At 44.0% G+C, this 15,352-nt stretch overlaps 1 protein-coding gene across 1 annotated transcript in view; it reads left to right on the top strand.

Moving 5' to 3' along the window:
• LOC121880121 (organic cation transporter-like protein) overlaps positions 1–15,352 on the top strand; it is a 98,035-nt gene that overhangs the window by 46,074 nt on the left and 36,609 nt on the right. The window contains exon 5 of the mRNA XM_042387179.1: positions 3,306–3,409. Coding sequence (XP_042243113.1) covers positions 3,306–3,409 — 104 coding nt within the window. The remainder of the gene's footprint in view (positions 1–3,305; positions 3,410–15,352) is intronic.

Below are 15,352 nucleotides of genomic sequence, written 5' to 3'. Positions count from 1 at the left end.
TTTGCAGTCGAGGAGATAGTGTTCAAGTGGGTTGGCTGCTGGCTCCTGACAGTAGGTGCATTCCATGACGACATTTCCGATCGTCTGCCAGGAGCACTTGTACCCTAGTCGTAGTCGATGAAGGCTAACTTGGGTTTGTCTTGGTGTTTTCTTGTCCGCAAAAGGTGGTTCCCCTTTTGTAGCCGCCAGGTACCATTTGGCTGATTGGGAACCAGCGTTGAATGCGTGAAGGAAGCTCTTTTGGATGTGGAGCTTGGTAGTCTTTCTGAGGTGATTCTTGATCTGTTGCACGCTTGCTGGAACTTGAATGTGTACGCTTCTAGAACGTGTGGCTGCCTTCGCTGCTTCGTCTGCCACGTCGTTTCTCCCGATCCCTACATGACTGGGAATCCAGTGTAAGACGACTCGGCGGTTTTTTCTTTGAAAGTCCTGTAGTTGTGCGAGGATCGAGGTTATGATGTGGGCGTTGTCTCTTGGTTGACTGTGTTGCAGCGCCTGCACGGCCGTTTTCGAGTCCGTGTGAATTATGATTGACTTGTTGTGTTGTGTTGCAGCGTGTTGTAGGGCCTTTGAGATTGCTACCAGCTCTGTTTGTAGGGTGGAGCAGTCATTAGAAAGTCTCCATAGGAGGGTCTGACCTTGGGTGTAGAAGGCCGCTCCGGATGTATGATGTTTTGGGTCCACCGAGTCATCTGTGAAGTATGATGCTGCATCAGCTGGTGTCTCTGTGGCTATGGCTTCCAGAGTTATTCTTTTGAGGTCCTCCTTCTGGAAGTTGGCTTTGCTATCACCTAGTTCAGTATTTTTGAATCTGGCTGGTGGAGGGCTCCATGGTGGAGGAACTACGTAACCATTGTCTCGTATGTCTTGGTTGTTTTTGACGAGTGTTTCTGCTTGCAGGTGTCGGATGACCTCGCTTGCCTCGTGCGACCAGGTGGCCCCTCGCACTCTGTGGTCGAGGTGGAGGGAGACACTGAGTCGCGTTTTGGCAGCGAATCTGTTTGAATATAGACGGGGATGATACATTCTTATTGCTGTATAATTATCAACTTGGTAAATATAAATTCTGCATTAAGAAGTCGTCAATAAGGATCCCATTAATATTAACGTTTACATCTTTATAAAATTATGGTTCGAAAAAATTATGAATTATTTAAAATCTAGATTAAAAGCATAGACGACGCCATTAGTAGAAAAAAATATACTCGTTATTAGATCACCAGAAAAAGAAAATATTGTTTTCCAATAATGTATGACACTAGCATGGTTTGAGCACTTACAAATAGTTGTACACAAAAATGTTACCTAAAGTGACTTGATACTTCATATATGATTATTGCTGAAAATTACAAAGTTCCACCAATTGGATTTTGGTGAGCTTTATCCTTGTCTTTTGGGGTTATATTAGAAACTAAAAACACCAGATAAATTAATATTGCAAACCGCGTGAGGTTTGACGATAGTTTGACTTGACTAAAACGAAACACATGATGAGTGGAGGCCACACACACTGCGCTACGCCACCCTTCAGTAGTGACACTACCACTCTCCGCTCCATGTTGAGTGTCGCCTCCACTTGTCCAGTTTTTACCTATAATTGTTTTACCTACTTCTTTTGTTTACTAATGAGTTGTCAGCGATTCTCCTGGTTTGGAAAGTCATTATCAACCTTGAGGACAAGAATTCTATTAATTTTAGTGATTCAAGCTCTATAATGTTTTAACCCACTCCACCCTCTGGTTCTTGAAGCATTGCAGTGGCTCCTTATAGAAAATAATAGAGAACAACGTGGCAATCAGGTCAGCTTCTTCTGGATACCTGCACGTGTAAATGTGTTGGTCAATGAGAAGGCAAATAGTACCGCTGCGTACAGCCCAGCCCCTGTGCGTCAACCACTCTCAGATCGGGATGTACATTCTGGGAATAAAATTTATATGAATATTCATATTGAAACAGTTTATTTAGCCAGAAGAACACAGATAGAGTCAATTTAAAAATCATAATATTAACATGGCTGAGCCAGTTGAGAACCTGAGCTCTCTTGCAGGCACCTGATATACTGTATACTGTACATTTATCTCAAGGAAGTGTTATGTAACATTTAGTATCATCTGGAATAGTACACATAGCCTGGTGGTAATAAGAACATATCAGAATGTTACCACGGTTATCTCTTCGATATTCATTTATTTTATTTTATTTTATTTTATTTTATTTTATTATTTTTTACATTTATATTATAAGTATATACATAATTAACAGTGGAATTTAAAAACATAAATATGATAAGGGAGAGAAGCAGTACAACATGGGTTGCATTAAGGTGGAACAAGAGGACATAGCTGTCACGATTATGTCTAGTTGGCAAATGTCTAGTTGGCAGAGATGATTTTAAGGAAGGGAGTCTAGTCTTTGCTCGGATGCCTGGATGGGCGTAAGTTGTTCCACACCTTCATACCATGACATTTTATGAAGGTCTGGGACTGAGGGGAGCGCATGGGGGGGTGGGTGGTATTAGTAGCTCTAGGTGCTTTAAGTTGTAGGTTTTAATATTCTCGAATTTAACATTTTCAATTTAGCAAATTGTTCGTTTGTGTGATCAGTTTTTTTTTCAAGTAGGTCATTGTCCGCACTACTCTCTTTTGTGCAACAATCAGGGGTTGTGTTTTTGAAGAGCCAGATGCCCCCTATAGTGTGTGACAGTGTATCAGGTGTTGATAAACTAGATTACAATAGATTTCTTTCATTGCTATAACAGTGAGTGACTGTCGAGTGTGATACAAGATACCGCACTGTTTATTGACTTTACTGTCATATGTACTGTATGGAAGCACTGTTGAGATGCCACTGCTGGCCCAAACAAGCTCTGGGATAATACAACGGAGATACACCCCTCGACTCCCGATTGCCACCGAGGTGGGAGAATGCCTTGGTCAGGCATCGCATTGGCCACTCTAGACTTACACATGCCCCCCTGGACACCAGAGAACACCAGCCAGTATGTGATGTCCGCTTGGTCCCATTATTTTTTTTTTTGTACTTAGAGCAGATGTTTAATATCTACAGCATGTTTGTGTTATTATTCTATCGAGGAGGCTGGCCTCCTCCAGAATATATAACAGGTAATTTTTATTATAATTTAAGTATAGTTTCATGTTACATTATTTCTATGTAGAAAGATCTTATATTAAGGAGATACGACGTCACGTTACTTAAACTGTCAAGACACCAGTTGTACAAATCAATTGATTAAACAATCACCTCCACTAATACACAAACACATCAACTTCACCTTCCACCTACAGTTCTCGCTGGTGTGTGGACGAGGGCACCTGAGAGCCACCTACCAGAGCATTTACATGCTGGGCACCTTCATCAGTCCCCTGCTGGCAGGATACCTGGCTGACAGGTACTGTGTGTGCGTGTGTGTGTGTGTAATACTACTACTAATATTAATAAACGGTTTATTAATAGAATTGGAGCCGGTGGCTGAAAATTAACAAACTTACATGTGATTTAGACATAATAATATACGTTCAATACATGGCTGTCCAGTACATAAATCAGGAGCTATTTATTAATTTAACAATAGATGGGATGGTGCTATTCCTATATCTATCAGTGCGGGCTCTTATGGGCTAAATTTTTTGTAGTGGCGGACTGCGCGAGGTGGGCGGGATACTGCAGGTGGTAGTTGGTGGCGATGACAAGGATGATGCAGTAGACATGGGTACCTAGTGACAACGCTAGGATCCCGCTTCCTCTATCAAGGAATAAACAATTGAAATTGAATTGATGCAGTAGTCCACTACCAAACCTTGCTAGTGCGTGGTGGTGGAGGCCACTGAGGAATGGCATTTCCAAGGTGGAGAGAGCGTTGTTGTTGCCGGAGTAGTCTGTGTGTGTGTGTGTGTGTGTATGGCGGTATATGAAATCGAAAAAGCTTACCGTTATCTAAAAGTAGACATCTATCAGCCTCCATCCCAAAGATGTAACACATGTCAACGATGGGCCCATGTGGCTCGTGTCTGCCCTTCTCAGAGACCGTGGTGTGGTTTCTGTGCCCGCTCACACACAACAAAGATCTGCAGTGACCCGAGGCACCGGCTCTATACAGAGATAGTGAAGATATAAATTAAGCGAGATAGTAGTGTCTAGTAACGATGTTAATAAGCAAATAGACAAACTAAAGCCTAATAAGTCACCTGGTCCCGATGAGATATTTGCCAGAGTATTAAAGGAATGTAAGGAAGAGCATAGTATGCCCTTAGCAAAGTTGTTTAACATGTCCTTAAAAACGGGTGTAGCACCAGAATCCTGGGGATAGCGAATGTAATACCGATTTTCAAGAAGGGAGATAGATCACTATCCTCTAACTACCGTCCAATCAGTCTAACATCAATTGTAGGCAAGTTACTGGAAGCAATCATTTCAAACTCTATCCGAAATCACCTGGAGAAGCACAAGTTGATCAATAATTCCCAACATGGCTTCACATGCGGGCATTCATGTCTAACTAATCTATTAATGTCCTTTTCATCTGTTTTCGAATCAGTGGACGAGGGACACAATTATGATGAGTTATATCTCGACTTTAGCAAAGCCTTCGACAGAGTCCCCCACGAAAGACTAATAAGAAAAGTGGAGGCTGACGGCATTAAAGGAGATATTCTAAAATGGATTAGGGCGTGGTTACTGGACAGGAAACAGCGAGTGAGTATTAACGGCACTAAATCCCATTGGAGCAACGTCACTAGTGGAGTTCCCCAAGGCTCAGTACTTGGACCATTATTATTTATTATATACATAAACGACATAGATATCGGCGGAGACAGCAACATAAGTAAATTTGCTGATGACACTAAAATGTAGTGTGTAATTAAATCTGACGAGGACTCTGCAAAACTACAGGAAGATCTAAACAAATTTTTCGAATGGTCTGAAAAATGGCAGATGAAATTCAATGTGGACAAATGTAAAGTACTCAGTATAGGAGATGTAAAAGGGGAAACCAGATACCAGATAAACAACGATGTTATTGAGAAATCCGACTGCGAGAAAGATTTAGGAGTAATGATAAGTAGGAATCTTAAGCCAAGCTCGAAACAAGGCTAATAAACTACTTGGGTTCATACAAAGGAGTGTGTGAGAAACAACCGACCATGTGTGGTTAGCAGAAAGGGAAACAATTGTCGGAACCCACATGGCAGGGATCCGACGCAGGAGGCCACAGTGAATATCGCCGGGACCCAACCGCCCGATGATATCCTAAATGATAGCAGTGAGTCTGCTCAACCTGAAAATGTAGTACAAATAAACGCTGCTCCAATAGTAGCAGATGCCCATGAGGTGAATAGGGACAGCCACCAGTGGAATGGCATTTCGATGGAAAATGCGGACATATGGGTTAAAGAAACTTACTCAGAAATTGTCAGGTGGTCGCCAGCTAACCTGTTTGAACCACCCAAGTGTGCGGCCACCAAAGAAATGATTCGGGAGATGACTCGTCTCATAACCGAGTACACTCAGGACTGCTTCCTTGCCCCTTTAGCTCTTCAAATACTGGCAATAATACCACATCTATTCTGTCATAGGACACGCTCAAACACTAAGCACAAAGAAAATGCGGCAGCAATGAAGAGAAGATTGACAATGTGGCAGAATGGGGCCCTTGGTGACCTCCTATTTGAAGCAAGAACACTGCATGAGAGACTAAAATTTATTGGAGAGGGAAAGCAAAACACCGATGACGTTGCAAGAAAGTTTGGAAAAAAAATGCGTGTGGGAAAAGTGTCTTTGTCGGTAAGATCTCTCACAGACGAATCCTCCGGTGGGGTTCTGCCAATAAACAGAGAGACATTAAAACAACTGAAAGAAAAACATCCCCCTGCAAGTGAACACGAATGCATCAGGTTCCAGGGTGACTATATCCCACCAAATGCTGTCCTGTTCGAGAAAATAACAGGAGGGATGGTGTGAAAAAGGCACTGAAAACCCAAGGAGGGGCCGCCCATTCAAGTCTGGATGCAAACGGTTGGAGAGTCATCCTCAGCACTAACAAGTTTGGCGCCGTAGCAAGTGATTTCTGCATTGCCATTGCCGCCCTTGCAAGAAAGCTAGCAACTTCGTGCTACCAACACCTCCATGCTCTGACGGACTGCCGCCTCATCCCCCTGGATGTAGGCCTATAGGGGTAGGGAAGTGCTGAGGCGGATCATCGGAAAATGCATAATGGAGGTGGTAAAGGATGATGTCAGGGCAGCAGCAGGAAACCTGCAAGTTTGTGCTGGTCACCAGGCTGGAGGGGAAGCTACCATTCACGCCATTAGAACGATATTTGAACATTGTGATTGTGAGACCGTTCTCCTGGTGGACGCTTCAAACGCATTCAACATACTTAACCGCAAAGCCTCACTGCTCATCATCAAGATCAAGTGTCCAAGCTTTGCACTGTATGTTGAAAACACCTATAAGAATCCATCAGACCTCTATATAGTAATAGGGTGTGTCATAGGAGGGAAGATCAGCTAAAACTAATGGCCCATCACTTTTTTGGTAGATTTTAGTGTATATAAACAGAAAATAATTTCAGTTTCAATATTTTGCAACCTTTTGCTAGGTAAATTTTAGCGTGAAATTTATCGAAAATCTAACGTACAGCTGCATTAGTGCATTACAATTAAATAGTGAACATTGCTTTCTGACTTCATTCTTTAACAAACCAACTAACAATATTTTTTTCTGTTTCAGATTCTGATGCATTTATAAGTTGATAATATTTGCGATGGCTGCTTGTGTCAGGACGAGGAACCAAAAATCCAGCCATCTCAGTCACTATCTTGGGTTTGGGAGAGAGCTCCTGAAGTCGGAGTTGCCTACATTGAGAGATGCTTTGAGATACGGTGTTTTAATCAGGCAAATCAGTGAAAAGAACCAAAGAACTTACACAAACAAAGACATTGCCAGTGATATGACCAAAGCTGTCTTGGCACAGTACACTCTGTCTAACGCTCAGTTCAAGCCTCCAGTCATAACAAGTCAGAAGAAGATTAGTGAGAGACTGCTAGCCAGTTGGACAAAGCAACTGGACCAGTTATTTGACATAATTACTTGCAAGTGCCCAATTGTTCTCTGTCCTGAGTTTGGATGCGATCGTGACTGTAAATCCGAGGCCCACATCCCCTGTATTTGCAAGCGTGAACTGAAGATTCCTGTGATCGAACTGGCATTTGTCAAAGCACAGAGAGAAGACTGGCAGTATAGGGGCTCTCATGATTTCTAGCCAAGATATTCCGGAGTCCAAGAGACAGGAGGCTGCCACAGAGAGACAGAAGAGGAGAAGAGTTGCCGAGGAAAAGAGACTTGAGAAGGCCCAGGGCGAGGTAAAAAAGGCCGATGATTGGAGTCAAGCTGATTCAGAGTTTAATGACTTCCCCATGGCTGATCCGAGTGCTGACCAGGAGAATGGTGACTTTGTCCCTAACCCAGAAAATAATGATCCCAAACCTTCCAGGCATAAGATTCGAAATAGGAAAGATATCCCGAGCATAGCTCTGGCCAGCATGCGACACCACACTGGTCTCAGAGAAACTGCAGAGATAGCAACAGCTGCCTGGGTTGACGGTGGTTTGATAACACCTGATGATGTTCACCTGGTGATAGATCATAACAAAGTAAGGAGAGCTCAGGAGAAACTTGTCAGTAACCTAGAAGAGGAGTTTGATAAGGGGATAAGAGAAAATGGAATCAATTGTTTGTTCTTTGATGGGAGAAGGGATGACACTAAAGTGTTCATGAAAGTTGGAGATTCTGACAAGTTGTTCCCTGCCATGGTGAAGGAGGAACACTACTCCTGCTGCAGTGAACCAAGAGGGAAGTATTTGTGGCATTTCACTCCAGAGAAAGATGACATCAGGAAACCAGCTGAGATAGTGGCAGATAACATTGTGAACTGGCTCAGAGAGAGGAACGTAGACCAGACCCTGCAGGCCATTGGAGGGGACAGCACCAACACGAACACAGGGTGGCAAGGGGGGTCATACAGTGGATAGAGCGGAAGATTGGGAGGAAGCTGGTCTGGATTGTTTGTGACCTCCACACCAACGAGTTGCCACTCAGACATCTGATCCAGGAGCTGGATGGCAAGACTCTTTCAAACAACAGATGGTCTGGTCCTCTTGGCAAGATGCTGGACTCTGCCACTGAGTTAGAAATAAATCCGAGCTTTGAAAAAATCACAGTTGGCCCTCCACTCGTTGAGCTTGCACATACTGTCATTGACGACCTGAGTACTGACCAGTACTATGGTTACATGATTTGCAGTGCCATCAAAACTGGGGTCATGCCTGATAAGACTTGCTTACCTGCAGATAGGTCCAGTCTCACATTCTAGGTGGCTCACAACGGCTCTCAGGTTCTGCAGAATTTGGGCCGCACATCATAAACTGAAAGGGAACCAGCTTCACAACCTGAGACTTATTGTCCAATTCATCGTGAGTGTCTACTTGCCAAATTGGTTCAACACCAAGGTCAAGTCGTCGTTCTCCGAAGGTCCGAGGCATGTTCTCTTCCAGCTTGAGCTCCTGAGGAGTCAGCCAAGGAAGGTTGTTCAGATTGTGGAGCAGACTGTGAGGAGATCTTCCTGGTTTGCTCATCCCGAGGCAGTTCTGCAGACAATGCTCTGCAGTAAGGATGAGGAGGAGAGAAGAGTGACAGTCAAAAAGATCTTGGATATGAGACTTATGAGAGGATCTGGGCATGACGAATCAGTTGGTGACGATTCCTTCAGGGTCAGGAAGACTCCTGAAGTCAATCTAGGTGCCAAGACCCTCACTGATCTCATAAATCTGGATAACATCCAGGCTGGCAGTGAGCCCCCTCTTACCTGCAGCCTCACCAATGCTCAAGTCAGAGCTTTCCTGGACAACCCCATGCATGTCCCTGCCTGGCCCTCGCACACCCAGAGTATAGAGCGTTGTGTACAGCAAGTGAGCGAGGCCAGCAGTCACGTGTACAGCCAGGAGAGGAGGGAAGGCTACATCCGAGCTCAGGTGGTCAGCAGGGAGGTGATGAGTAGAAACAGAAGCAAGAAAGACATGTTCTCTATGGTGTGCAGCAACACCGGGTCGTAGTAGTAAAACCGGTTTTTGTATTTGATGATTTTGTTTTCTAAAGGAATATTAAATTTAATAAATGTGTCAAGATCATTCGTTTCACTATTCTGGATCATTTTCATCCTAATAAATTAACCTGATACATTTACTTTACTTTAACTAAGCTATTTAGTGGTGTTGGTAAAAGGGTGGGAATACTGAATTTTCATAAGATTTCAAGTTAAAATTTACCAAGCAAAAAATGAAAACTTTTCAAATCTGAAGATATCACATGATTCTGCACATAGAGCTACATCATTAATACCATGGGCCGATTTTTCAAACTCAAAAAAAAAAAATTCGCCTCCGTATGACACACCCTAATATAGTAAACAACAATGCTCATAGAGGTGATACCATCATACAGTCAACTGTGGGAACAACGCAGGGGGGCTCTGTTGCAATGGCAATGTACTCAATAGGCCTATCCATGCTCCAACACACAATAAAGTATGAAACAACCTGGGTCAAGCAAGTGGCGTATGCTGACGACCTTACAGGAGCAGGAAAAGTGGAGGACATCAAAAAGTGGTGGGACCTGGTAACATCAAGAGGTCCACAAATAGGGTACCACCCAAACGCTAGCAAGTCCTTCCTCATTGTGAAGCCAGAACATTATGAACGAGCAATGTAGGTGTTCGCTGGAAGTGAGGTCAAAATAACAAAGGATGGCCAAAGACACCTAGGCGCAGTAATTGGCACGACGGACATCAAGACCGAGTACAAATGGGAAAGGTGATTGAGTGGGTTAAGGAAATCCAAGCTCTGTCTGAGATTGCTAACACAGAGCCACATGCGGCTTTTGCGACATTCCCCCAAGAAGTCAAGCATCGCTGGAACTACCTGATGCGCACTATCCCTGATATTGGTCCCCTCCTCCACCCTCTGGAAGAAGCTATCAGCGTCAATTTCATTCCCGAATTAGTGAAACACCTTTACTTAACCCCAGCAGAAAGATCACTCCTTGCACTACCACCGATACTTGGAGGAATGGGATAGACCAATCCAGAGGAGATTGCTGCCACCGAACATCAAAACTCAGTTAAGCTCACGGCAATCCTTAATGACCACATAATAGCTCAGAACGCAACAGGGGAGGTAGATACCAGTGAAGTAAACAAGATTTGAAGGTTCATTATGACAGAACGACAGCACGGCCAAAGTGATAAGTTGCAGCAACTGATGCTGCAAGTACCAGAGAATTTGAAGAAAAAAAAGTAGCTATAGCGCAGGAGGTGGGCGCCTCGACCTGGTTAACTACTGTCAGAGGACACGCACAAAAACTAAGCACAAAGAAAAAGCGGCAGCAATGAAGAGAAGAGTGACAATGCAGCAGAATGGGGCCCTTGAGGAAATCCTATGTGAAGCAAGAACACTGCAGAAGAGACTAAAATTGACAGGTGATGGAAAGCAAAACATCGATGACGGTGCAAGAAAGTTTGGAAACAAAATGCGTGTGAGAAAAGTGTCCTCGGCGGTAAGATCTCTCACAGAGGAATCCTCCGGTGGGGTTCTGCCAATAAACAGAGAGACATTAAAACAACTGAAAGAAAAACATCCCCCTGCAAGTGAAGACGAAGGCATCAGGTTCCAGGGTGACTATATCCCACCAAATGCTGTCCTGTTCGAGAAAATAACAGGAGGGATGGCGTGGAAAAAGGCACTGAAGACATGGGAGGTGCTGGACCTTCAGGCCTGGATGCAAACGGTTGGAGAGTCATCTTCAGCACTAACAAGTTTGGCCCTGTAGCAAGTGATCTCTGTACTGCTAGTGCCATCCTTGCAAGAAAGCTGGCATCCTCGTTCTGCCATCACCTCCATGCTCTGACATCCTGCCGCCTCATTCCCCTGGATACGAATACAGGATGTAGTCTTATAGGGGTAGGGAAGTGCTGAGGCGCATCATCGGAAAATGCTTAATGGAGGTGGTAAAGGATGATGTCAGGGCAGCAGCAGGGACTTGCAAGTTTGTGCTGGCCACCAGGCTAGAGGGGAAGCTGTCATTCACGCCATTAGAACGATATTTGAGCAGAGTGATTGTGAGGCCGTTCTCCTGGTGGACGCTTCAAAAGAATTCAACATACTTAACCGAAAGGCCGCACTGCACAACATCAAGATCAAGTGTCCAAGCTTTGCAATGTAGGTTCAAAGCTCCTATAGGAATCCATCAGACCTCTATATAGTAAACAAAAAGGCTCTAAGAGGTGATACCATCATACAGTCAACCGAGGGAACAAAGCAGGGGGACGCTGTTACAATGGCAATGAATGCAATAGGCCTATCCGTGCTCCAACACACAATAAAATTTGAAACAATTGAGGTCAAACAAGTGGCGTACGCTGATGACTTTATAGGAGCAGGAAAAGTGGAGGACATTAAAAAGTGGTGGGACCTGGTAACATCGCGTAGTCGACAAATAGGGTACCACCTAAATGCCAGCAAGTCCTTCCTCATTGTGAAGCCAGACCATTATGAACGGGCAATGGAGGTGTTTGGCGGAAGTGAGGTCAAAATTTAACAAAGGAAGGCCAAAGACACCTAGGCGCAGTAATAGGCACGCCGGACTTCAAGACCGAGTACGTAACGGGAAAGGTGAATGAGTGGGTTAGGGAAATCCAAGCTCTGTCTGAGATTGCTAACACAGAGCCACATGCGGCTTTTGCGGCACTCAGCCATGAAGTCAAGGTATCGTTGGAACTACCTGATGCGCACTATCCCTGATATTGGTCCCCTCCTCCACCCTCTGGAAGAAGCTATCAGCGTCAATTTTATTCCCAAATTAGTGAAACACCCTCACTTAACCCCAGCAGAAGTTCGAAGGTCCATTACGACAGAATGACAGCACAGCCAAAGTGATAAGTTGCAGCAACTGTTGTTGCAAGTACCAGAGAATTTTTTTAAAAAAGTAGCTATAGCGCAGGAGGTGGGCGCCTCGAACTGGTTAACTATGTTACCGATAAGGGCAAATGGTTTCAGTCTTAATAAACAAGAATTTACAGATGCCAATGCTCTAAGGTACGGTTGGCCAGTGAAAGGTTTACCCTCCCAATACGTGTGTGGCTCTTCCTATGACGCCGATCACGCCATGATGTGCAAGAAAGGGGGCTTCGTATGTATGAGGCATGAAGAAGTAAGGGATCTCACAGCAAATATGTTAAAAGAAGTCTGCAGTGATGTCAGGGTAGAACCGACCCTCCTTCCATTGGACGGTGAGATTTTTCCAACATAGGACTTCAAACACATCCAACGAAGCCCGTGTGGACGTCAGTGCTTGGGGATTCAGGACGCGGGGACACCGAGCCTTCTTCGACATCAGGATTTTTTATCCCATGGCCGCATGTCACCGTAACTTAGCTCTCGATGCTGCACACAGAAGGAGCGAGAACGACAAGTTAAGGGAATACGGGGAGAGAATTCAGAACGTTGATCAAGGCAGCTTCACTCCTCTAGTGTACACAACCTCTGGTGGGATGGGACCAAGTGCAAGTTGCTACTATGCCAGACTCGCGGAGGTGATATCTGAACAGAAGCAGGAGCCCAGACGTTATGTTACAGCCTGGATGAGATGTCGACTGTCCTTCTCTCTCCTTCCTTCGGCTTTGCTCTGCCTCAGGGAAACGAGAACTTCGGCCCCAAAGCCGACAACAGTTACAGATATTGACTATGAGGCAACAGTCACTGAATGCCACATAGATCTTCGGCTCAACTAACTCAACACAGTTAGGATAGCTACTTATGTATTAGGATATTTAATGTTAAGGTAATAATTTGGCAGCGAAGGTGTGGCTATTGGGGGAGGCTGGAGGCCACGGTAGGAAAAAAATAGTAGGAGTAGTAACAGTAGTAGTAGTAGTAGTAGTGTGTGTGTGTGTGTGTGTGTGTGTGTGTGTGATTGTTACCAAGTGCTCATGGCAACAACCACGATCCAAACATTGGCATCTCATGAACTATATTATTGTCAAAAAAAGACATCGTTGAGATGTCCTCATTACCATAGCCATGCATGACTAAGACCACTGTGACACAGACAGAGGATTGTCAAATCCAAACTAGCCCTTCATGTCGTCCTAAAACGGTGAAAGCAACAAGCCTCCAGAAGCATTTTCAACACCAAGTGACTGGAGGTACAAACAGTAGAACATGCTTTCAGATAGCATTTCGATTAGGTCCTGATAAACAGGCCAACAATAAACATTCTAAATCCAATAACCGAATGGAGCACCGACAAGCTGTCATCACAAAAGCTTGAACCGAGACCCACGGCCAAATCTGAAGGATAAACCAGTATTTGATGCAAATAGTCAGGAAATCAAAGTACTGTACTCCTTTCTTGTAAACGTGCTGCTTTCATTGACTGGAAAAACAATCCTCAGTCTCAAACCAAAGCTGATACTTTCCGCCCAGCGCAAACTCCGGGAAATGAAGAACGAATTGTAAACTATAAAAAAGAAAGAAATAAAAATACGTGAAATGCAAAAAAAATGCGAATCAACCCCAGGTGCATGAATTTTTCAATTCTACTAAAGCAATCAACATCCCAATTACTCCACTCATCCAGCGGTAACTCCCTAATTAAAAACGAAAAGGGCATCTTCCAGGGCTGAAAAAAGCACTAACACTCCCTTGTCGACGAAACACCGATTTGGATGTTCTGACTACCCAGCCCAAAGCTGACCCCCCTTCGACTATCCTCAGTCCTGTGATGAGGTACCTATTCTGCCATCAAGCAGATGAAAAATAACAAAGCCACAGGTCCTCATAGAATACCAGCCGGAGACCTCTGCTGACCAGCTGTCTCCACTCCCCCTTGGAAAATACATGTGAACAGAAGGAAATCCCCCAAGATCTCAAAGATACTTTCATCATCAATATCTATAAAACAAGGGGTACCGGTCACGATTAATTCCAAGAAAACTTTCTGGCCATCGAAATAAGCAACTCAACGGAACCAAATCATAATCGGCACCTGCTATCCCTCCCTCCCCCTCCCCCCCCCCAAAAAAGTAGACCCATTTTTCCACTAGCAGATATGCACAGACTCGTGAGAAGAACTACACCAGCTTACTTTCTGGATGACCTAAATGCAAGGCGCTGCGTAATAGGGCATCCAGACAACAACGCCGCAGAGTAGATCTCAAACACACTATTGACCCACTTCAACCTTGGTCCAGAATTCCCCCCACATACAGTACATCAGAGCAGGTCAAATCGTACATCCAAACTTACTACTGGAACCCGGCCCAATAACAACCAGTGACCATCTCCCTATCGCAGCCACACTTTCCACGTCTCCAATACAGATCCCTGCCAGGATGAGATACAGCTACAGCCGGTCCAACTAGGTGGAATTCAAAAAGGAGTTAAACAATCAACTACACAACAAACACACTTCCCAAATAGACAACACACTAGACAAATGGTACGAGAACGTGAGCCAAGCAATGGAACACCACATACCCATGACCACTCACCGTACATTACCTCACCCTCAATACTCACATCAATCAGGAATTCTACAGACACAATTCAGTAATTTATTAAAATTAATCATAGAACAAGGATGGACGCCAGAATACAGAAGACAATACACCATACACGAACAACTAAGAAACATGTACAAAGAAGCATACGTGAATAACTGGCAAAAACCAATAACAAACACAGAAGTTAATTACCACAAAAATAAACAGCTAATGGGAACCTCCAGAAATAAATCAAACTACATCTTAAATAGCAATCAAATCAAATTAACAGAACCGAAAGTATATATATATGTAACCGGTCGGTATTTACTGGACTTTATTTTCTCACTTGACTTGGGGTTTATTAAAGATTATTAGATGGTAATGGCAGTGGAAGCGCCCCTTTGAGAAAAATCCCGAACCAGCACAAGAGCACTTAAATCTACTAAACAAAATGACTTGTCCGTGACCCGTGGAAGGATAGCGTCTGTGACTGGGATGAATGAGACACACTGTAAAATTTAGACACTTATATTCCCTCCAACACTACAAACACAATCAAATAATGGTACACCAATATGCGCACCTCTTAACTTGAACTTAAAACACAACTCCGGGGAATAAAAGTTATACATGATATAGAAATTATTAGAAACTCAGGCAACAATAAATTTGAAGTATTAAGAAATGTTGCTTGCACACATGAAACAGGCCTTAAGGGCTTTCAACAAAATAATA

This window comes from Homarus americanus, unplaced genomic scaffold (assembly GCF_018991925.1).
Source record: "Homarus americanus isolate GMGI-L3 unplaced genomic scaffold, GMGI_Hamer_2.0 scaffold30108, whole genome shotgun sequence".
NCBI lineage: Eukaryota > Metazoa > Arthropoda > Malacostraca > Decapoda > Nephropidae > Homarus > Homarus americanus.
This window is presented reverse-complemented; position numbering and strand designations above follow the sequence as displayed.